Source organism: Drosophila grimshawi, unplaced genomic scaffold, assembly GCF_018153295.1.
Source record: "Drosophila grimshawi isolate 15287-2541.00 unplaced genomic scaffold, ASM1815329v1 contig_848, whole genome shotgun sequence".
NCBI classification, from domain to species: domain Eukaryota; kingdom Metazoa; phylum Arthropoda; class Insecta; order Diptera; family Drosophilidae; genus Drosophila; species Drosophila grimshawi.
In genome coordinates this window covers 11,099,544-11,124,631 of record NW_025063692.1, presented here as the reverse complement: position 1 = coordinate 11,124,631, position 25,088 = coordinate 11,099,544, and the positions used below count along the sequence as shown (strand labels likewise).

The following is a 25,088-nucleotide window of genomic DNA, read 5'->3' as shown; positions in this document are numbered from 1 at the left end:
GGAGGGAGAGAGAGAGAGAGAGAGAGAGTGAGAGGGGGCGCGACGCTCCTGACGCTGCTTCTGCTTCGAAGGAGTTGCCTTCTAATTTATTTGCCTGATGTGTATATTACATTTGTGGCCCCGAACCCTGCTCACTGCTCAGTGCTCAGTGCTCAGTGCTGCCTCGCAGATCCGCTATCCCCCCCGCTGCTGCTCGCATCTAGCTGGTCGCAACGGTGCCTGTTCTTCTTGTCCCGATTCCGGACGCGTTGCATTTCGAAAATTGCCTCTCGGCAATGCAGGTCGTGGTGCTGCCTGATGATGCGTTCTGCAGAAAGTATCTGTAAGATACAGTTTGCTTGCCCGCACAATGGCCGAAATGCGATTGAGACACAGCGAAAATCCAATTCATTATCGCCACAACGCACGTGTTGCAGAACCTCGACCCTTAACACCAAAACACCTGAACACCTGAACACCCGAACACCTTAACTGCCATCTCCATTAATTATCCATGACAGCTACTTGTCCTGGTCCTGGTCCTGGTAGAGGTGCTAGTTGTTCCAAACAATAGATGCCAAGTAAATGCAATTCATAATAATGACCACAACTACTCTGGACATCTTCTCAACTAATTGATTGTATTTAGATATTGATACTAATCTCTGCTCAAAATATGTCAACATAAGTTTCATTTTCGAGCTGCTGAAATAAAACTTCATTTTCTGATTTGATTTTAGAAACGAAAGAAGTCAAGAAAGATTATTATGGCTATCGATATCATTTTACTTCTTATTTTTGATTGATTTGATTTTAAGAATAATACAATAGTTAAACTAAACAATTTCACTCCCACACAGCAATAAATTAGTCGCTTTTTGGGAACACTTATCGATGTTCCTCACAACAATTATCGAAAATCGAAAGCTGTACGCGATAATTGCACAATGCATCCCATGGTCGGGACTGCTGTCGTCCAGCTTCCAGCGACGGGTTCAGATTGAGGTCCAGGCCCATTGCGTGCTGCGTGTGAACTTGATGGATGCACTGCCTCCGCCTTCTCTTCTCCGCCGGCTGATGCTGATGCTGCTGCTGCTGCTGTTGTCCGCTTACAGTGTGCACCACACACAGCCGCCGGGCACTTTGCTGAGAATTAAAATGCACACTCAAATTCGCATTCGCATTCGCATTCACACACCGACTCACAGTCACACTCGTATTCAGAAAACATTGCAACTAGTTGCAACACACTCCGATCCGCTCTTCCTTTCCTGTTCCCATTCCCAAACCGCTTACCCCCATCCAGTTCCTGTCCCAAGTCGGTGTCAAAAGTCAGAGACATGCAATTTGGCACTTTTCAACGGAAACATTATATATATATATATATATATATATATATATATGTACATAATAATGTAGTCTTTCTGTAAATGCCTGATCATCTACAACAGTCAACAGTCCGGTTTCTCGTCCATTGTTAACTTTCATTCTATTTTCTATAATCAGAATACAAATGTCAGATTTAAAGTGTTAAAGTCAACGTGCAACATTTAGTTGCGAGCACTTTGAACGGATTATACAAATATATATTTGGCTCAAGGGAAACCAATTTCAATTCTCTTTTTTATAGTTAGCTCAAATTCGGCATTAGGCATTCAAATAAACATGCATAGATAGATGTAATTGCACAAGTTGATTATACCCTATATTTTCCACACTTAATGGGTAGCTTATCATATAATGGATTATAAAAAATAAATAGTTTCTGTGTTCGTTATTGCTTTTGAGGGAGTGTTATGTGCCCAGCAGCGATTCAATGCTGAAGGATGAATTGTATTGTGGTTTCTGCTTTGGCAGCACGGCCAGAATTGGTGGCTCCAGTGGATCCACTCTTATCACAGCATCTGCATCAACATCAACATCAACATGCCCATCTGCATCTCCATCTCCATCTGCATCTGCATCACAGCTGACATCGCTGAGGATTCTTTGGTTTGTGGCAAAATTGGAGCTGTGCGATTGGGAGTTGTCCAAACTGTCGCTGCACACCACGCCCCCAACCACATCGATGGGCAGCTCATCGTCGTCGAGCGGCGCATAGTCGAGCTCATCCCGAACCCGCTCCCAATCCTGATCCGGATTCAGATCCCCATGCGCTGCCAGATAATCGGCTCGCAGCTGATCCATATTCACCTGGACACCCTTCAATCGCAACTTGTGCGCCTGTCGCTCGATCGCCTTCGCAATCCGTTTGCTGCGCTGTGCGCTGCTCGAGAAGATTTGGGTATTGTTCGTTAGCTGAAATCTTGTCTGGACATGACGCCTACTTACCGTTCCCTGGCACGCAGCTCAAACAGCGGAATCGGTGCACCGCTGCAAGTCTGCGGCTGAGCATTGTGCGCCGGCCTTCCCGGCCCCTTCTTCGTGTGCTCCCTCTTGCGCCACTTGGCGCGACGATTTTGAAACCAAACCTACAAGAATATTTGAAAAGCGACCATCTAGTTGCAATATGTGAATAAAAAACAAAAATAGAGTATCCAAAATGCCGTCGAGTCTGGCAGCTCGAAGCAAATTGTGAATATGTTTTTTTCGAAGAAACATCTTTGGAGCTTCAACTGGCAGTTGGTGTGTCCAGAAAGATCAATTTAAATCAATTCAAAGACGAGGATATTAAATAACATTCTATAAACAACAAAGGCAAAGACGAATTTCATTATATATTGAATACTAATCCGATAATTGGCATTAACTAAGCGAAGCAACTCAATTGCGATTCATTATATAATTTAAGAAATCAAAAATGACTTCGTATAATCAGTGCACATTACGGAAGCATGAATACAAAATACAAACAACCCTTGGGAATCATTTGCAATGATAGCCGTCAAGGTTTGCTTGGCCATAGCAATTTGGACTTTAAGTATGTATAGATTAACTTTAATATACGCAATTGGATCAATTAGTAGGAGCACTTTTGGGGCGCAACCCTTCAAGTGTCATTCGAAGAATTACGGGACAATTACTGTCTGTCGGTGTCTATGAGCTGAGCATGTAATAATCGTGAATAATAATTATCGTAATAATTTTATTATTCATTTTGGTTATGATTGACGTACCGACGCACAGTCGGTGAGTGCACAAGTATTCACAGTTTCAGTTTCGATATGCACTCGTTTTTTTTATGGGGTTAGACGACGGAGTCGTAAACAAAATGGCGTCCCTAATTGAGGGGCAGTTTGTCGAGCGACTCAAGCGCAACGCAAGCGCATTTCGTTAGTGTGTGTGTGTGTGTGTGTGTGTGTGTGTGTAAGCGAGTGTGTCACTTCAACTTAAAGTCTGTTGCAAGGGCGTAGCCACCTTTTTGTAAAATGCCTCGAAGAGGGTAAGCGAATTATAGTTTTTTCCATCAATTTGAATCGAAACCGCGTTGCGTTTATGCAAAGTGCGACCCCCTCGTCGCGCCCCCCTGCTGTTCTGGCATATCTGGTCACGCCCATGGTCATTTGCATGCATTGTACACTTTTTAATGTGCAGCAAATTGTTTTTGAGTAGCTGCATGCGATGCTCACGATGTCGGCGCTTTAACGACTGCCCCAACCTTACCCTCAACCCATAACTGAATAGTAAAACCACCCCATACCAGCCCATCCAGCCGACATTGAACGCTCCACCCAACAGCCAGCTGGCTCACCTGTCCGTCCATCCGTCCGTCCGTCTGTCTGACAATCTGCCTGACTGTCTGTCGCAGTCTCGACTCGTCTTGTTCGCATTGACAAATTGATATGTCATGTCAAGAAACAATTTCTGGCAAATGCCTAGACGAATGTCCCACAGCCAAAAGAAGCCGACGACGATAATCACACGTCTGACATGCCTGACTATCGGCTATATGGCTATATATGGATATGGAATCGTCGTCGTCATCATGCAAAAGGGTTAAGACTTGGTTGCAATTGAAATCATCACAACAACAAGCGACACGAAACGCAATTCCAAATGAAATAAAATGAATTATAATGAATAAAAATAGTCAGGTAATTGGTTTTATTGAGTAATTGAGTTCCAGTTGCTGTCAAATTGTTTTACAATTGCGCACGCAAATGCTACACCAGCCCATGCCATGCATATACGTGGATATATATATATCCGTACTATACAAGTACATCCATAATAAATAATTGCGGAAGTCTTTGATTTATGTATGGACTATGAAATGCAGACAAGCTTGCAAAAATGAATCAGTATGTATATATATATATGTATACATATTCAGTATTCAGCATTAGTTATCGGATATCGATAACTTATTAATTAGCGCAAGCTTGATATATGTATGAAATTTGGTGCACGAACTAAATGATTTTACTAGTTATCAATTGTCTGTCATGAATCAGTTATCGATAAGTGTGCGCTTTGCCTATTGTTCGACTCGTCAATCGATAAATGTTATCGATTTGAATAATCATCGTCGTATTGTCGACTTACCGCTATGCGTCCCTCCTTCAGATCAAGACGCATGGCCAGCGCCTCGCGCATATACACATCCGGATAGTGGCTACTGACAAAGGCACGTTCCAGCTCCTCCAGCTGCCAGGTGTTGAAATTTGTGCGGCTCCGTCGACGATTGGCAGCGGCTCCAGCTGCAGCTCCAGCTCCAGCTCCGGTTGCGGCGCTGCTCTCGCTGGCCGTCTCATCGTCGTGGGCGGAGGCAGAGGAGACTGCAAAAGTCGATAAGTCGTTGGCATTAGTCGCAAATCGCAAAATGGATCGCTTAAACAAGCCAGCATAATTAACTGAAAAACGCGAGGGCGTGCAACAGAGGAGGGAGAGGCAAGGGACGCATTGGGTGCGGTTGCGGGTGTTGCAGCGTGTTGTGTGTAGAGTGTAGACACACACACACACACACACACACACATGGCTAAGTTGGGTGTAGGGTTTTAGGCATTGCTTCTGGTCGTTGGCTGGCTGTCTGTGGCAATATGCCTTTTGGGTTTCGCTTGCGCTCGACTCGCATTATAATTGCAAACAATTAAAGTCTATTTATGTAAATTTCCAAGATATGCTAACGGCTAACCATGGCTGGCACACGGCACACGGAGAGCGCACAGGAACAGGAACCAGCCGGGAACGCCAATGTGCCACGCCCCCAGTTTACAGCAGTCCTACAGCCCCCCATCGCTTATGCCACTGCCACTGCCTCTGACTCTTTCGGTGCTGTTGCCGTTGCCGTTGCTGTTGCCATTTCTGTTGCCTTTCCTCGTTTTGCCGTCGTTTGTCTTTCTAATTTATAGCAGCGTAAATTGGTTTTCACAATTAGGAAGTGGTGGGTGTTGCTGGGGCCTGGTGCCTCGGATATGTTTAAAGCGCCTCTGCGGAAGTAAATTACATGTAACGCCATACCCAATTTCAGTGACGCCCCCAACACCCACTCCTCCACCCCTCCACCCACACACATCTCTGTGTCGCCTTAGAGCCTGTGTTTAGTTGCAGTTTTAAGTGAAATTTAATTGCAGAATTTGCTGGCTAGCCAATTAGAATTGTCACGCGGTAGGGGCGAGCATTTAACAAACTCTTAGTAGCAACCACTAAAGATAATGACAGACAGAGAAAGACAGAGACTGAGAGAGAGAGAGAGATAGAGAGAGAGAGAGATAGAGAGAGAAACTAAACGAAGAAAAGAATATTGGTAGAAATGGAATAAAATGAAACGAAAGACTCAATGAATTGCACATCAGGCACGTGAAGATTTTTTGATTTGAGCTGCTCCGAGTAATGATGACAATGATGCGGCAGACCAAAAAAAAAAAAAGCGAAAAAAAAAGAAGATAAATAAAATAAACTTCCCCGTCCCCAAGCAGCAGCGCCACCTCAGTGTCGAACCCTTGAGCTGATACTATATGTGTATATGTATAGTACGTGATATTCATATGTTAAAATGCACACAGATTTCAACAATTTATAAACACATCTGCTACCAAATCGAAGGAGTGTCTCGAGCCCCGTTCCAACCCTCAATAGACTCAACAAAGGACCAGACACTTCATATAGTACACAAAACGTACACACAGAGAGAGAGAGAGAGAGAGAGAGAGAGAGAGGAAAATCACAAAGGGACAGGTCCTTGGTTGGCATCGGTCTCGGTCTTGTCCATTTGTACGGGTCTCAAACTCAAACTCAAACTCGACTCGGTTCGGCTCAGCGGCCTCATCATCACACTTGAAAGAGTAAATAAAATATAATTCCTCAAGGGTGTTATAAATAAAATTATCTGAATTATGGTTTCTGTTGACTTTCTGACTTTGTGTGTATGTCTCTCTCTCTCTCGCTCTCTCTCACACACACACACACACACACACGCTGGCTATCTCTGTTGCTGTCGACTTGTTTGTTTGTTGTCGCTGTGCTGTGGCAAGTTGTTGTTGTTGGCTGTGGCATAGTTTTGTTGCTGCTGCTGCTGCTGTTGTTGTTTGGGGTCTGTGCCCCTAATTTGCTATAAGGCGACGCAGACCAACTGAAAACGCCTTCACATGTTAACTGACTGAAATCGATAGGAAACTGTGGGCGCCCTGCCAGGCAGGGCGTGGCACTAAATAAAAGGACTGCCACTAAATCAGATAATGGACAGGCATTTCATAAGACAGACAGAGACTGAGCAGGGAGCAGCAAAAATTTTATATTTATATATAAATAAATATATGTATATATATATGTGTGTGTGTGTGCATGACAGCTACAAAATCAGTTAGTGAAACAATCAATGAGGTAGATACTCATCCAGCACTCTGGAAACTAACTGAGTGGAAGATGATGCAAAACGGTCCATATAAAAAACAGTCAAGAAAGAGTTACGACTGAGTAGAAGTGTCTGATTTCTAAGGGGAATTTTACATAGAGATGAACAAATAATAATAATAATAATACAGATATCATAAAAAATAATATTTAATACGGAAATTCCTAATTTATCTCAGATTTACCACAGATTTATTTAATTTCCTTATATTCTTAAGTGATTTTCTGTTTAAGGTGCTGGATAATATGTAACTCCATTAATATTGTTGAGAATAATGAATGAATAACAGTTATATGTGTGGTACTATCAAAGCGTTGATAAAACCGAATCAAGTTCTAAAATTATATATTTTTTATGCCTGTTTCACTTTCAGAATTTGGTCTAATTAAAAACGGTAGCCCAATTTTAATTAGGCCAGCAAATGTTACACAGTTGCGAGACGGTTGCAAATTTGCATATAAACAGTATAAATTGTTATTGTTGTTGTTGTTATTCCTCTCGTTTTGTCAGAGTCTGCGGACAGTGTCTAATCTACGGGCTGCTGCATTGGGTCCACAGAGCGAGCCCATCTAACGCCTATTGCCCCTTAGTTTTGCCTAATTTCAAAGGTCGTTAAGCAAACAAACTCAAGTGGAACAAAATGCAGCGACAAAGACCAACTATGTGTGTGTGTGAGAGAGAGTGGGATAGACACAAAGAAAGAGAGAGAGAGAGAGAGATGGAGAGGGAGTGAGGTTGACATGAACTTGGACCGCTTTGGGCCTCGAGGGAAAAAAAAGAACGGCTCGTGACCATAACGCTGAGCGAAGGAAACTACCCGAACTACCCAAAGGCAGCAGCACAAGGGCGAATCAAATCTGTAACTGACTACAAACTAGTGACAAGAGCATCCATGGTAGTCCCACAAGAGCACCGTCCAAACGACCCACAAAAAATTACCCAAAAAATCACCATAAAAATCTATAAAAAAAATTAACTTGCAACAACAGCAAAAAACGTGGGCAAAATGTACTAAACCAAAAAAAAAAACAAAAACAACAAAAAAATAGGCAGAATGAGAATAAACGTTGGGCTCATTAGCATTTATAGGCCACACAAATGTCAGACGCTGGGTTGTCAGAGCGCTCTACCGGGTCGTGGCACCTTTTGAGGTTCATTAGAAACTTGTCACATGATTTGATTTGCTTTTTTGCTCTGCCTTGACTAAGCGAAAAAACACACACACACACACACACACACACACACACACACACACACATAAAAAAAAAAACAAACAAGAAAAAAAGCAAATGGGAAAAAATTTTAAAGTCAAATAGAGGCAGAGTAACAGGAAAAAAAAACAGCAGACACACATTGAACGTTAGGTAACACAAAGATCGGCTATTAGGGCTGCTAATTATGCGACCCTCGGCACAACCCCCCGCAGCAGCAGCTGAGTGTGAGCATCCAAACACCAAACAAAGACCAAATACCAAATACCAAATAGCGAATAAAAAATAGAAAACAACACAAGACACATCCACAAAACAGGGCGTTAAGTCAGCCACGCGCCCCTAATGCATCAGCTCCTTTTTTTTTTTTTTAAGCATCCATCCATACAATATTTGTTTTTGTTGTTGTTGTATTTGCTTGTAACCCCTTTCCCTGCCCGCTTTTCATTGCCTGTCAAAGTCGTTTAGCTGCTGCTGCTGCTAGCTGGTTCACTTTGATGAATTGTCCGAGAGTCGAGGAACTGCGTCTGTAACTTTGGAGTGTGTTAAATTGTTTGCACACCACACGCTAAACGCTCAGCCCGAGACTCAACACGAGCAGCGAGTATGAGCCGTGGGAATTTCGGACAAAACCATCCAACATAGCCCAGATTTATTTATTTAGGGATTTAGAGAACTCTATCGAGCAATTCGATCATAAGTGTTGATTGATCTTAAGTCCAGTGCTAATGAACCATGATTAGTGTTTATGATCCTACAATATCTATCTGCCTGGCGAAATAACTAGTTAAGAAAAATAACCCTTCACCTATCTGGAAGGCAAGAAATTGATCGGTATAAAGTAACATCAAAAAATTCCTATTTATTTGATCAATTCTTCAATTCAAGTTTTCTTTGCTATTCCTTTGAAATGGACTTCTTTTTTCAATTGCTCGATGAGCGATATTCGTAAACGTTGAACAGAATAGCAATCTTCGTTCGCATGAAGATTTACAGCTGGCCCCATAACTCAGAGGTTGGGTCGAGGGGTTATGGCATAATTTATTTCTTGTCATCTCTGACTAGGTTGTAATTGGCCAGGTTAAACAGATGCTGCTATTACATTTGCATTGCATTTACACGCACACCCATTGACTCAGCCAGAGATCTTGGCTCAAAGGAGCAGGCAGCGAATAGCGGAGAAAGGAGAGTGGAAAGTGGAGAGGGGAGAGGGAGCCGCACAGTGGGCAACAAATGTGTGGCACTTAAATTAATGAATTTCTTTACACTTGGCACGGCGGTAATTGGAGAGGTCCAACAACTGAGTGACTGACCCGAGTGCACACACACGGGGTGAGAGAGTATGTGTGTGTGTGTGTATGCGTGTGTGTGTGTGTGTGTGCAGGATCTGGGCATTGAGGGCACTTCAATCTGCCGATCTGGCGTCGGTTAGCTTGACTTGCACTTGCCATGAAGAACGAACGTGTCCGTCTGCTGCCAACTTGAAACATGAATTTATATGAGTTGTTTGCATTAAAACGAATTGATCGACACGACGAGCAACGAGACGACGCAAGGCACGTTGCACGTTCTCTCTATCTCACTCTCGCTCAGTCTGTCTCTCGCTCGCTCGCTCTTTTAGATGGGTGCCGGGTCATTGCTCATCTGCCACGCCAGGCACGTCAACGCAGCAAATTACTTGCCTTGCTGCTGCGATGCAAAATTGAAAATTCAAGTGGTTAACTTGGCAACATGTTGCCGTTCTTGTTGTTGTTGCCAGCAATCGACAGCAGCAGCAGCAGCTTCAGTTGATCCTCTTGTCCGCTCTTTCTCTCTCTCTCCCTCTCTCTCTCGTTGTCGCTCTGTGGTCTGGTTTGGTCTCGTGTTGCATGTTATGATTAAATTTTGATAGCCAACAACAATCAAGTCAAGGAAAATCAATAATTTTTACGCATCTTGTTACGTTGCTGCCACATCCACATCCACATCCACACAGACTCTCGACTCCTTTGCCTTTGCTCTGACGAAAAGCTCTCAAACGATCGCTGACTGCGATCGACATCAGCAACAACAACGACGACGACGTCGACATGCCAAAGCGGCGCATAAATGTTTTGTTGTTTTAATGAAGACGTCGACTGCAGCTCCTACTCCGTCTTCATCTCCATCTCCAACTCCGTCTCCAACTTGGACTTCGACTTTGACTCGAGCGCAAAGTACGAAGAAGACATCAAGGCGTTGCATGCCAACAAAAATGTTTCCTCTTTTTCTGCTCTATACCCAACAAAAAAAAGTGAATACTTAAAAGGCATATTGCGCTGGGCTTATCCATTTTATCCATTTTTTAAATATGACTTGGCCTGTCCGCAAAGATGAGGCACAACATTTTCCTCAATTGAATTGATTTAACAATATTTAAATAAGAAATGGGGAACAGCACATAAATGACAAAGTCCTTGCGACAGGGTATCTGCTAGTTGAGCACTCTCGACTAGAGCATTTTTGCTTGCCTTTTTTTCCAACATTTTTTTGTTGTTGCTCTTTTGCTTTTTTGCGATCGAGGGGCGCGTCAGCGTCTGAGTCGTCTGCACGCCATGACTATCGGAGCCTTTAACGCAGTTTTTGTCTTCCCCTCGCTGCCCCGCCCCCTCTCTTTCACTCTCACTCTCACTCTCTCTCTCTCTCCCGAGATGTCTCGGTCTCGATCTCGATCTCGCTCGCTCCAAATGGCCTGATGTTGCAGCCTTTGCGGCTGCATTACGAATAGGGTCTAATTATTGTGGCAAGCCCCTGAGCTATAATTTGCCTGATTGATTTACATAACGATCGAAAATGATCAAGACATTAATTTCTTATTAACGTTGCTCGCTCGATCGCTTTCTCGCTCGCACTTTCCTTGCTTGTTGCTTGCTGCTTGCTTTTGTTTTTTTCGGTTCGGTTCGGTTCGGTTTGGTTTGGCGTTGGCGTCGCTGCTGCAGCCAGCTCCCAGTTCCAATTGCAACTTTGTTGCTGGCCGCCTGCAGCAACGAGCTGCTGCATTCGCTGCGCCTGCGCGTCTGGGGCGTAACTCTGGAGCAACGTCCTTACGCATATGCTGCATGCATGCATTCGACGCATCTTCAGCTGCACATTTACTTTTCAATTTCTTAATTTTGCTGCCATTTTGCCACTTTGGCCTGCGCTCGCCTGCACCTGTGCACCTCTGCTCGCTCTATCGATCCATGCGCTAGATGGCGCCACCTGCATTCCACAACAAATTCTTCACAGCAACAACAACAACAAAAGAAGAAGGAGAAGAGTTTTATGATACTTTCTACCCACTTTGGCACTCTCACCCGATTGCGCTTGCCACTTGGCTATATTCATTTGCACAAAATTAACCAAAAAAAAAAAAAATGCCATAAAATATGCATTGCCAATATGCAAATGTTGCTTTCAACTCCACGCAACTCCAGCTCTCAACAAAGTACCAATTTTTGGAGCATACTCGTACATATTAAGACGAAATAGGTGTTTTTTTTTTTTGGGAGTCGTCGTGCTCATATTGGCTGGCCAAGTCTCGGGCTTTCTTTGACCATGCTTTGACCAATTTGGCGTGCTTTCCTTTTCGCCCTGCTTCACATCCAGTGGCGGCTGGGCGTCAGCCCAACAACGTCTTCGTTTTGCTCTCTGGCTCTGGCTCTGACTCTGACTCTGAGTCTGACTCTGAGACTGGCTCTGACTCTGACTCTGAGTCTGACTCTCGCTGATCGTTTTGTTCGTTTCGGACATAATTAATGTTAGTTTTAACGCTGCTTGAAAATGTTATTTCCCTTGATTATAGCAGGGCACATCGGACAACGGCTGCCGTAGCGGCTGTTTGTTGTTGTTGTTGCTGTTGTTGCTGTTGTTGCTGCTGTTGCTGTTGTTGCTGTTGTTGCTGTTTACTGCCGCTGATTGTTGGGTCTTGGTGTTGGGCAGTTGCCTGGTCGTTGGCGTTCCCTCGCCAGCCTGACTGCCTGGTTTGCTGTAGGCAGTCATGGGGAAACATTTTATGACGATTACTGTAATTCGTTGCCGCAAACAATAATTACTTTCCATTACGAAAATGGCGGGCATATTATCACCTGAATATCACACACACACACACACACACACACACACATATATATATATATATATATGCATGCTGAGACTGCAAGCAACAGCGAACACAGGTGTTAAGCGTATGTATCTGATGACAGCGCGGCCAGCGTCGCAGTCAGCTGCATTGGGACGCGAGACGGGGCGAGGCGTGGCAAGGTGAGGCAACTTCGCTGGCAATTCGCCATGGCAAGCGTTTCGCTGCGCTGGCGAGCCAAAGTCGCTGTGGCGTTGTCTCAAATTTTCGGTAATAAAATATGACAACTCAATCAAGGCCCATAAAAGCCAAGGCACAAGCAACAACAACAACAAAGAACAACTGATGATCAGGGCGGGTCTGGTTTCAGTTTCTGGCAAAAGCTCAGTAATTTGCAGAGGCTGCAAAGGCGATCAAAATTTACGATCATTTTGTTTTCAAAATCAATTTAGAAAGGAAGCGCGGCAAAGATCAGCCAGCGCACGACAGATGCTCTCACACTGCCACACAGCAAGTGCAACAGAGACAGAGAGACAGAGAGAGAGAGAGAGAGATAGAGAGAGAGAGCCAGAGACGAACAGAGTCCGAGTTAAAGCTTCAAATTAAGTTCTTAACTTGGTTTGCGATGCTGTGTTGTGTTGTGGTCCGTTTTCTGGTTGCCTCCTTTCACTGATCACACGATCGCAGGTTCGAGGGTGACCAGTAGGTTGCTTGGCAGCAGCATGAGGCGCACTCTGGCAAGTAGGGAAGGCAACAGAGGGAAAGAGAGAGAGAGAGGGAGAGAGAAGTCCTGCTTTTCGGCAGTTATTAGTCGGGCAAAACACGAGTCTTGCACATTGGAGAGCTTGTAATTTACTTAATTTGATTACGAGCCACGTCCACATCGAGTGGGCGTCAACCAGCTTTGGCTGAGAACCGCAATGGAGAGCCCCATTTGAATCTCAGTCTGCGGAAATCTGCATGCAATGCGAGTGAGATTGCAGCAACTGCTGCAGGTGCAAGGCATATTTTTGTTGTTTAAGGTTTAGGCCCCAGCCAAATATGCATGCAATTTAAGTGGGTGGTTGAAAGTTGATTGGATTGTTAAGCGATCCATTTGCTGGCAGCGAACAAACTGAGAAATGAAACGCAAACAAAAGCGAGCAGCATTTCCTTTGAGACTTTTTTCATATATATTTTTTTTAATTTGTGTAAATATTCCAAGAAAGCAAAAAATGAAATTTGAAGCATGGAAGTATGGAAATGTACATCTGATCAGCATTCACTCAGTAAAGCCTTTAACTATGTAAATTAAGAGGGGTCTGCAAAGGATTGTATGGATATATATAAATATATATTGGCCTATAATAATTAATAACTATTGGCTCATAAGATCTCTTTGGGTCTCTTCCATTGCATGTAAAGTACTTTTTTGTAGGTCCTTTCCACTCACAACTCATCAAATTTGATTTATCATGGTCAAATTTCAAAGTGAATTTCATTTTGTATTTAATCCATGCATAAATTAGTGTACGAAATGAAATGTGCAAACAAATTAATTTAATGCGCAGTGGGCAAAGAGCAACAGCGAAAAATCTATTAATATAAACAATAGTTTATTAATTGAAAGTAATTTACGTGTGTGTGTGTGTCTGTGCCTGCCTGCCTGCCTGCCTGCCTCTCTGTGTGTGTGTCTGTGTGTGCATGTCTGGGGCCATGGCTTATGATTTATGCGTTAATCCAGCAACAACAATGAGAACAACATAACTAAAGAGAGCCGCAAAACAGCTAAGCAACAACAACAGCAACAACAACCGCAAAAACAACAAGAGCGACAACAAAATCAAAGCAGAAAGCGGAGCGCAAAATAAAGCTCAGCATAAAAATTGATTTCTGCTGCTGCTTTAATGAATTCTCAGCCGTTGTTGTTGTTGTTGCTGTTGTTGCTGTTATTGGCCCGAGCCAGAGCAGCAGCAACAACAACGGCAACAGCAACAACAACACAATCTCAATCAATTTCAAGTCGCACATCACATCAAAACAAATTACCAAGGAATTAATTTGCCATCAGAATCACGCAAGCGCAGACAGTGAAACTGAAACTGAGACTCCAACTCCAACTCAAACTCAAACTGAAACTCAACCTCGAAACTGTGTTGCCAGACACCGAAGTTGCCCGTCAACAGAGAGAGAGAGAGAGAGAGAGAGAGAGACAGGGAGAGGCAGAGACACACACAGTGACAGAGAAATCGAGTGAGAGAGAGACAGATGCCAGGACATACGAGCAACGAGTTTATTTTCGGACGATGGCGATTAATAGAGCAGCTTGTGAGAGAGCAACTGAAAGAGAGAGAGAGAGAGAGAGAGAGAGACAGAGAAGAGGGGGGGGGGGGGGGGCAGTGGGTTGTGGGCTGGCTTCGGTAAAGGTAGGTGCCGTGATTAATACATGAGGATTTAATTAACTTGCTATGCTGGGCGCGCACACTGTCTCGCTCGCACTCGCACTCGCACTCGCAGTCGCACACATCATCGGACTCTTCGCTCGGTTGGCTTCACAAACTATGGCGACGTCAACGTCGACTGCGGCGGCTGCTGCTGCTGCTGCTGTTGTTGCTGCTCAGCTTCTGCATTAGCTTTTAGCCACGCTGCCTGCACAATGTAAGCGAGTGAAAGACAGACAGAGACAGAGAGACAGTTAGAGAGATAGAGAGATAGAGGGGGGAGCGCAAGAGACAACTTGTTGTAAATGCTGTGCGTAAAATTGAAAAAAAATGGGAGGCAAATTTGAATCTATAAAATGTATTACAACAGCCCCAAACATTTAACTTTAACTTTCGATTCTAATTTATTAATGGCCCAATCATTTGCTGCTGACGATGTCCTCTGCGATCGAGCTGCTGCTGCTGTTAAAACTGAACAAACTATCCATTGCCCATTGCCCCCACTGCATATTGCATATGAATATGTATCAAAAATATATACATATGAAATTAATACACACACACCAACACACACACACCAACACACACACACACAAGCGCGTATATGTAATTGAAACGTGTTTTTTTTTGCTACTGGCTTGTCCATTGTTGCTGCTGCCAATGTTGTTGTTGTTGCTGTTGTTGTTGGGGCTGCTGTCGCTGGCGAACGCCTGCAGCGCGAAAATCGGTGGCATGTATAATTTTTATCACCTTTAATTAACTTTTCAATTAACAAAAAAAAATGTTGGCTACACCAGCAACAACAACAAACACAACAACAACAACAATAAATCGCCGCAGCTGTTGTTGTTGTTGTTGTTGTCGTTGCTTTTGGTTAGTGTTGCTGGCTAATAAAACGCCGTCGGCATTTAAATTATCTTTTGTCTACACGCGGCTTCGCAATTGCCACTTGCAGCTTGCAACAACCAAACGGGGCAAGTGCAAAAGCATGGCAGACACCAAGGTGTTAACTGTGATGGAACCGACAGTGGGCGGCAGTCGGCAATGGACAACTTTGGCAATTGAATCGAAAATTCATATTTATTGGAAAATTGTATACAATTTTTGGAAATTGAATACATTTTCTTTATTTTTTTTATTTACTTCTTTCTTCATCATGCAAATAGACCAATTAATTAACTAACATAATTAATCGAAATAGTTATCGCTTGATTGTTGGGAAAGTTATCGATCGTTGCAGCAAGGCAACAATTTGACTGAGAACTTATAAAACGCACACATACATATGTATCAGGGAATCTCACACACACACACACACACACACACACACAGCGATAGAAAAGTTATGGGAAAAATGTTTTTAAAAATTGATTAAGAACCGCAAGCAGCTAAACACAAAGACAGCCAACAACATAATTTCAATGGCAACGGAAACGGAAATGAACACACACAGAACACGAACAGACACAGAGAGAGAGAGAGAGAGAGAGAGCGAGAGCGGGAGTGAGTGAGAGAGACAGAGCTAGGAAGCGATAGAGATAGCAAGCAAAATGGCTACAAAGTCAGCTAAAAGTGTCATTACAACTCACAAAAGTTGAGCAATACAACAACAAAAAGAAAGAAGAAAAAACAAGGCAAAAAAAAAGCTTACAAAACTTTCAGGGACGTCTGCGTTGTGGTTGTTGTTGTTGTTGTCGTTGTCGTTGTGGCATACGGCTCAATTCAATTTTATCGTTTCAATATTAACCCAAAACAACCCCACAATATTGCCTTCATTTAAGGTTTATTAGATACAACGACGGAGCCAAAGGACGTGGGGCCGTTGGGCGGAGTGACTAGGTGGTTGGTGGGTGGCCCAACGAGCGGAACGCCAGGCGATAGATACAAGAAATATGTGTGTGTGTAGCTGCAACAGTAACAGCAGCAACAACAGCAGCAACAACAGCAACAACAGCAACAGCAGCAACAACAGCAGCAACAACAGCAACAACAGCAACAGCAGCAACAACAACAACACTAACAGCATAAAGTAGTCACTCGCAAAAGTGGATATCGAATGCTTCACAATTTTCGATGGCTTCAGGCATTGACTCCAGATTAAAACTTTATCCAAAATATGAACACGTCAAAATTGTAAACATTTGTAAATTTGGACGCGATTTTAATAAATGTAAATATTTATTGCGGAGCTTTACTTTTGTAATGAACAATATTTGAAATGACTAAATTCAAGATATATCTGCTTATCTCAAATAAGAATTGTATGCTCAATGTGAGTGTGATTTGTGAAAATTCCGTTTATCGAGCGATTACTGTGTATCCAAGCAAACATTCAAACACACAGCACGGCAAAAATTTTCCAATTTACGAACGTCGCCAAAAGCCAACGAGAAAGCTCTTTGCGGGGCGCTGCTCCACCAGAGGGGTGCAAGTGCGGCCAAAGGGCGGGAAGGGGTGCGGGGGAGGCGTGTTTTGTGTATGTGTGTGTGTGTGTGTTTGTTTCGTGTAACAAGGATAAATGCCTCGCTGTGATTGTGTGTGTTTGGCTGTGTGTGTGTGTGTGTGTGTGTGTGTGTGTGTAACGGCATAAACATTGATCCAACCGTAAAACTGGCTGACAATCGTGTCCCGCCTGCCCGCAGCATGTCCTGCCACAAAATCCCAGCCGCCCATTCCCTTAACCCACCCGCCTCAGCCGCCCCAATAACCATATTGCCAGGCGTGGCACTGAGCCAAACCGAAACGACGCCAAGCCAAGTGTATAAATTGTATTAGCCCCAAAGTGTCAAGGAAGGCGGGCAGAAGGGGAGCTGCATAGGCAATTATTGCCCCGAGAGGGCGGGCATGGAGACATGGACGTGAACGTGGACGGTGGAGGGGAGGGGGGTTGGGTGGTGCTGTGTTGGAGGGTAGATCGTTGGCTCACGGGCGTGTGTGTTTGTCTGCTGCTCCTGCTGCTGCTTGCTCCTTGCTGCTTGCTCCTTGCAGCTTGCTGCTCACTGCATGCTCCTTGCGTGTCCTGTTTTTGGTGGTTGATGCGCATCGCAGTCGCACGCACGCACGCACGCACTCAGGAAGCAATGCCAAGCGAAGCGACGCAACGGCAGCCATGAACCAGAGGCCAACATGGCTGCCAACGGGTAGACGGGAATTCCAGGGAGGGGACAGACAGTCAGTGTCTCTGTCCCAACAAGTGTCATTTGCAGCAAATTGCAAACCGCAACAATTTCACAAAGGACAACATCAAAGACAACAACATCGAGTATGCCAACATTGACTAGGCACTTGAGAGCAACTCCGAGGGCGGGCAGCAGGGAGGGCATGGTGCGGCATGAAGGAGGGATTCGCAGCAACGACTGGCGGAGCCATCTGTTTCAATATAAACGCACATGAGGCATTTACGAGCGCCAAACAAGCGTTGTCCTCCTCGTCCTCCTCCACCTCCATCACCTCCTCCTGCTTGTCCTGCTTCTGCTCCTCGCCGGGTGGGTGGATAACGTCAGGATACGCTTGGCTGTTTAACTCGATGCTGCTGCTGCTATTGAGCGAGTGTGTGTGTTTGTGTGTGTGGGAATGCCACTTAAATGCCTCATGATGTAGTTTTAGTTTAGATTTGATTTCTGGCTTTTTATGTTGCTGTTTCTGTTCTATTTCTTTTCCTCTTTTTTTTTCGTTTTTACTGTAACTCATCGTGCAAAGTCATCTTGGGGGCTTTTAGTTGACGGGTGAGTGAATGGCGAGATCTGGAAAATACTTGACGAGACTTGAGCTGCTTGTGTAAATATTTTCTACAGGCATTTTTATTGAAAATGCATATGTTGTACACATATTTTCTTTGCTCGTTACTCGTTGATCGTTAATTGTTCTGTGTTCTGTTCTCGTTACATTGCTTCTCTCTTTAATAGCTCCTCTCGTTACGAATTAATCCAAACTTAATGCTCCCGCTTTCTCGTTGTCTCGTTATTGATTTGTTCAATATATGATTCGATGCTCGCGTTGCACTCGTTACATTACTATTCTCTTTAATGGCTACTCTCGTTATGCATTACTCGTTACTCGTTGAGCTCTTGAGTTTCATCTCGCTTAGTTGTTGCATTTATTAGTTACTCGCCAGTTGTTCATCATTGTTTTTCTTGTTGTCACTCGTTACTTTTCATTCGCTACTTATGCTTATTTTTTCACTATAGAAATCAGTTTCTGTTGAAAGCGTATTTCAAGTTTCTACTTACTCTTTGCAATTTCACGCCGTATCTATTTATATGACTCTTGGCATTTTTTTTTTTTTTTTTGGGGGGGTTGTTTGAGCAACAACAACAACAAATACAGCAAAGACACTACAACACTACTGTTGCCCTGTGTGCTGTTGTTGTTTTGCTTTATTCACTGTTGCGCTTTGCACACATCTTCGTCCCTTGGGTGTCATAATTCTTGACGAGCTCATCTTTTACTTAAGTTTTACATAATTTTCATGTCGTTGCCCGTGCAGCGTTTGTGGGTGGCTTGTGGGTGGAAATGGGACTGGAATTGGGACTGGAAGTGGGACTGTGACTGTGACTGGGGTAGACGGGGCGTATCACTTGGTAAATCCCATGGAGATAACATAAAATCGAAACGTGTGTGGAGGAAACAACGTTTGAATGTCAGTTGCCAGTTGTGGGAATGGGGGGAAGGAGGGGGGCTGCAGAGTGTCGAGTCGGTTTTTGTGGTAAAACGCTTAACTCTACGTGTCTGCGGCTTTGGTTTTTATGCCATGTACGATAAAGGAATTCGGTGCGAATGGAATGAGACAACCATATACTAACTTTACTGATAAGTTGTTAACAAGGACTTGAAGTTGACCCGTAATAAAATCAACTTTTAGTTAGCCCTGATCAGCTCAGATAAAAGATTAGTTTTAGTTTCTTCTTTGTATATAAATATCCTTAAAGCTAAGCTGTTTCTAAATTTGTATTATACATTGAAAGATTCTTTTTCTTTTCTTCTGGTTCGTTTTTTCTGTGCATCCGTGTGCAACAATCGGTTGAGGAGCGAGTTAAATAGATATGCGCAGCAGCAGTAAATTTGGCCAATATGCATGTTATTATCTATTCAGTTTATATCATATATGCAGCATGAGTTGAAGAACAAAGAGTGGCGGATAGATCAGCTCAAGTAGTCCGATGCGGGAGGTAAGCCGCAAGCTTCAAGCTCCACTTCAAATACAAATTTCCACTTCCATGCACAGTGCAAATTATAAAGAAACAAGAAAATGACAGCAAACAGGGGGGATACAATTTGTGTTGAGGGGGAGAGAGGAGGGGAGCGAGAGCGGGAGCGGGAGAGGTGTGGGCGGTTGACAGGGTAAGAGCCAGTGAATTCATTTGCAATCCTTCTGCTTAATGGCACTTCTAAACGGCTAATCTGAAATGGCCTCGCCAATTTGGCTGCCAACTTATTGGCCATTTGTTTAGGGGCGTTTTTTTTTTGGGGGGGAGGGCGTGGCGGTTTAAGACACACAAAAAAATTACGCCTCAAAACTGTAAATGGCCAACAACAAGAGCAGCGGCAACAACAAGTTCAACAACGGTAAGTAGCTGAACACCAAAAAAATGCAAAAGCGCCCATCCCAAGCCCCCCAGTTACCCACAACCCCCCAAACAATTTGTGCTTGTTGTTATTACTCTTCGCTTCTTCTTTTTTTTTGTCTTTTATTTCGGCAAATTTCATTATCTACAGCCGCCATCTTTGTGCTAAACGGCAACACACACACACACAGAGAGAGACAGAGACTAGATGGGGTTCGTTAGGTGGTTTTTCTTTTTTGGGCTTTATTTCACCTAAGCCAAATCCGCCCCTTGAAGTGTTTATCCTTTTGTTGTTGTTGTTGTTGTTTGTTGCTTTGCTGAAGTGTTTTCAATTTAAGTTTAGCGAACAAAACGCCTTTTGATTTTTATTAGCTGAATAGCTCCACACGCCTACAAATGCCCTCGACGGGTGTTGGTTTTTTTTTTTTAAAGCGAAAAGGGTTTGCTGGGGGTGGGTTTTGGGTTACTGGTGTTGCTGTTGCTCACTGCCAAAATGCATATTCCATTTGCTTTGGGCAGTCGTATAATTTGAAGAGCTGGCTAGCAGCCAAGAGCAGCAAATTGAGTGAATTTATGGGCCTAGCAAGGGTTGTCGCCCTCGTAAATTATGCAAATCATTTGGCGAGGCAAAGTCAGGGCGTGGGTCGTGGAGAGGCAAGGAATGGCGGGGGACGACTGCAAATTCTTGGCAGCAATGGCTTGCTTCACTGTTGCAGCTGTTAACCGTTGTTTTTGAGTTTTTGGGTTTTATATATATTTTTTTTTTTTTAAGTATCTCAGTTGTTTTTGGCAGAGGCACGCAGCTAAATGAGAGTCACTTAAATAATTATCATTTCCCGAGGCAAAACGCTCGTCAAAAGCTCATTTGGAGCGCCTCGTCTCGTCTCTTGGGGAACTGCTACGAATCTGACGATCGACCAATTAGCCAACGAGACGAATGACGTCTGATGCGAAGCGGCTTATTAATTATGGGGGAAAATCTGTGGAAATCGGACCAGCCGAACAGTCGACCAGATCGACAGATGCGCATTAGCTGCTGATGTTGATGGCTCCGTGTGGCTTCCAGTCTTGTTTTCTTCTGTTTTTTTTTATCTATTTATTTTCATTTCTTTTTTTTGTATTTCTAATGAGCACCCTGCACTTTGAGGGGCAAAAGGGTTGCTTAACGAGCGCATGTACCTTGGGTAAATTTATAATCCAGCCGAAGGAAATTCCACAAAAATGTGGCAGGATTTTCCATCGTTTATGGATACGGCACGAAGAGGAATAAATGAAAGTGAATGAATGCATACAGATGAATCCGAAGAACAGTTTGCCGTCTTAAGACATTTAAGGATGTATTCTTTAGAGATCAGAATACAATCTGAACAATTTGTAAGCGTATTGAAGTTTCGTTGAGTGCCTTACACAGTTCCCATGCTTATTAGATTCTGGAAACATCATCATCCAATTGACTAAATCTCATCTGAGCGCAACTCGCTGCGAGGCTCTTCAGTTCACTTTACTACTTCACTACGTACATTCAGACAATTAATCTACGGTCTATAGGCTGGCCCCATAGAAATGATGGCAATTACTCGACGCGCTCGCGGTCGGCGAGGCTAATGAGCAGTAGGAGATCGGCTCAATTCATTCATCACTGATGATCACTGATGATGATCAGCAGCAGCAGCAGCAGCAGCAGCAGCAGTTGTAACAGCAGCAGAAGCCACAACAACAGCAGCAGCAGCAGTAAATAGAACTTTAGATTGGGAATATGGCTCCTATTCGAGATACTCGAGCTACTCGAGCTAGTCGACCTGGAACTGAAGCGTTTTCGGGGCGTGCCAATGGCGTTCTTATTAATTTGCTCAATTTCCACAAGAGAGACAGAGAGAGAGAGAGCGAGAGAGAGTGAGGGAGAGAGAGAGAGCGAAAGAGAGAGGAAAATAGGCAAAGAGTGGGGGTCAAAGTCAAAGGGGCTGAGGGAAAACCCAAAACGAAAAACTTAATTAAAATGTCGTAAACGAAAATTGTATGTTTGTTGGGTTGTCGGATTGTCGGTTGTTGGTCGGTTGTTTGACTGTTTGGTAGGGCAGGAGGCGGTTAGCTCCCAAAATAATTAAGACATTTCACTTCGGACCTCGGGCCAAATGGAAAAATTGTTAATACAAATTGTTTGTTGCCCAATTTGGGCCGTACCATGTTTTTCCTCAGCTATTGTTATTGTTGTTGCTGCCGCTTGTTGCCCGTTGCTTCGGGGCCGCGACCGAAAACAATAAAAATGACTAATGGCAGCTAATTTCCCGTCGTCGGCGTCGGCGTCGTCGTCGTCGTCGTCGCCGTCGTAGGATGAGACGCACAAGTCCAAGACGAAATGTTTTTCAACATTTCTTGGCAACGCTCGACCGTTTACCACCACACAGCTCTGCCAATTTCGAGACCGGGCTCAAAAGTAGTTCAAGCCATCTCTCCGACTCCGTCTTCTACTCCGACACCGACTCCTACTCCTACTCCTACTCCTACTCCTACTGCTATTCGGTTGCGGGGGCGTTGCCCAATGCCAGCGCTCACATGAGCAATGGGCAGTGCAGTTGGCAGCCTTTAATGACAGGACTCGGAACGGAACTGGGAATGCGAATAGCAATTGGATTTTGAATGGCAGCCCAAATGGAAATAGATGCATTTATTTCCGCTTCGTTTGCTCAACAGTCGCATGACATTTTCGACCACTTGTTCACCTGCTCTTATGCATTTCTAATGAGTTCTTACATTTCTCCAATTATCCCTCATTCTCGCCTTCTCTCTCTCTCTCTCTCTCACTCTAGTCTCTCTCTTAAAAAACAATTCAAATTTATGCAAGTTTTTCCTCAGATATTAATCAAATCAAATTCATTCAGTTCATTATCGAGAAGTTCAGCATAGGCAACTTGGACTGTCTAAAGCGAATTATATAGTGGTATAGATTGGCAGGATTCATAGAAAACAATATATGCAATAATATGCAATATAATATAATATAATAAAATATAATTTAATATAGTAATATATAATAGTAAAATATAATATAAAATAACTTATAACTTTCACTTGTTTATCGCTTTTATACGATGTTTTTGGCATTACGGATAAGCAAAATTGCATATTGTTTCAATGGAGCTGGAACTCTCCCCTCTCTCTCTCTCTCTCTATCTCTCTCTTTCTCTCACTGCCTATTTACACTGGATAGTAAACAAATTAATTTCTGCACTGGGCCAAAATAAAACGCACCAAATGGGCAAAATTTAATTACGCACATAATCAAACAGCAACAACAATAATGGATGCATTCTTCCACTCTGCCACACCCACACACACACACACCCACACACACACACATTGTAAAAGAGCCACATAATGGCAATCGTAACAACAACAACAACAACAACAACAATGTCACAATTGGATGCAGTTGCTGCGGCGCCAGCGTTTGCTAAAAATTTGTTGTTGATTAAAAATTGATCAAAAAGCATAACAACAAAACAAATTATGCATGTTCGTTGTTCGTGTTGTTGTTGTTCGTGTTGTTGTTGCTGTTGTTGTTGTTGTTGTTGTTGCTGTGCGTGTCGCAGCGAATTGATTAAAAAGAGCAATGCGATTGAAATTTTATTGGTAAATTGAATAAAGTGCGCGCCGGGGCGCCAGCAGCAAAACTTGATTTCGTTTTTGGCCTGTGCTTTTGGCTGCTACTGTTACTCTTGTTGTTGTTGTTGTTGCTGTTATTGTGGCTGCTGTTGCGTCGCAGTCGCAGTCGACGTCGCTGCCAAAATGCTTGCTATAAATTAATGAGTTTGCACACACACACACACACATATATATATATATATACATACTGTGCTTTATGTGTGTGTTTGGAGCTGTTTAGCCATTGGTTATCGTTGCCGGCAGTTTGAGTTGTTGACTCGAAATTCGTTGAAGTAAGATTTAATCTTAATTAATTTAGTCGCATGCATTCGCAATGGCCTTGAATTGTATGCATTAATTCTGAATCTTTGCATTTCCAATCTAATTCAAATACCAAATCTTTATATTCAAGCTTAACCAGCACATTCAGTGAAACGTTTGCGAATGTAATACAAAAGAGAATTGCAAATATATATATATATATATAGATCAGAGAAATGCAGACGAAGATGGCAACGAAAAATGGTAATTAAATTGGACTCTATGAAAACTTATGCGTGTCAAAAGTTGACGTTTTGCATGGCAATGAAATAAAATAATTTCAATTATTAATGTATACTGCATATAAAAATAATAAAATAAAAAATATATAAAAAAAAAAAATATATATATATAGAATATAAACGACAATTGATTGATCTATTTACCCTCGTGGGCTTCTGTTTGGCGCGTCCTCTGTTCTTCGGTTCGATCTAGTGCCTCCAGCTCCAGATCCTTTAGCTGCTGCTCTTTGACCTCCTGCAGCTCGGCTGCTGTCGCTGCCGTTGCTGCCGTCGCTGCATTGGCGCGTTGCAGTAGCGCCATGTGGCGCAGCATGTGAATGGAGGCGTTGCCACAGGCGCCATATCGATAACTGGAACTGGAACTGGAAATGGATGCGTTCGATGCTGGATGCGAATTTTGGCTGAGAAACGGCGCCCAGCCGGCTGCGGCTGCGGCTGCTGCTGCTGCTGCATACAGCTGCAGCACAGATGCCGCATGTGGATGTTGTGTGGCAACTGGCAAGCCTGGCAGCCCCATCAATGGGGCGGCTTCAGTGTGCGCCTGCGCAGCTGCTGCCAGCTGCTTGAGCAGTTGATCCATTCGCAGGGCGGCAGCTGCTGGTTGGGGATGCGCAGCTAAATTTTGGGTAGCCTCTGTTGCATTACACCTTAAGCTAAACACACAAACAAACACACACAAACACACACACACACACACAATGGGAGCAATAACAATAACAAAAAAAAGGTGACAAGGACTCGAATTCGAATTTGAGCTCTGACTTTGTCTTGGATGCTGTTGCAGTTGCAGTTGCAGTAGCAGTTGCAGATGCAGATGCAGATGCAGAGGACCCGGCGT

The 25,088-nt window shown here is 43.6% G+C and overlaps 1 protein-coding gene across 1 annotated transcript; it reads right to left on the bottom strand.

Annotated features, from left to right (window-relative positions):
* Window positions 1-1,659: 1,659 nt before the first annotated feature.
* On the bottom strand, window positions 1,660-24,830 carry LOC6565882 (homeobox protein unc-4). Its single transcript, XM_043216048.1, has 4 exons — window positions 24,395-24,830; window positions 4,465-4,697; window positions 2,311-2,450; window positions 1,660-2,245 (listed from the first exon to the last, which is right to left on the bottom strand). The coding sequence occupies exons 1-4, from the start codon at window positions 24,828-24,830 to the stop codon at window positions 1,774-1,776; spliced, it is 1,281 nt and encodes a 426-aa protein (XP_043071983.1). The 3' UTR covers window positions 1,660-1,773.
* Between the last annotated feature and the right edge of the window lie 258 nt (window positions 24,831-25,088).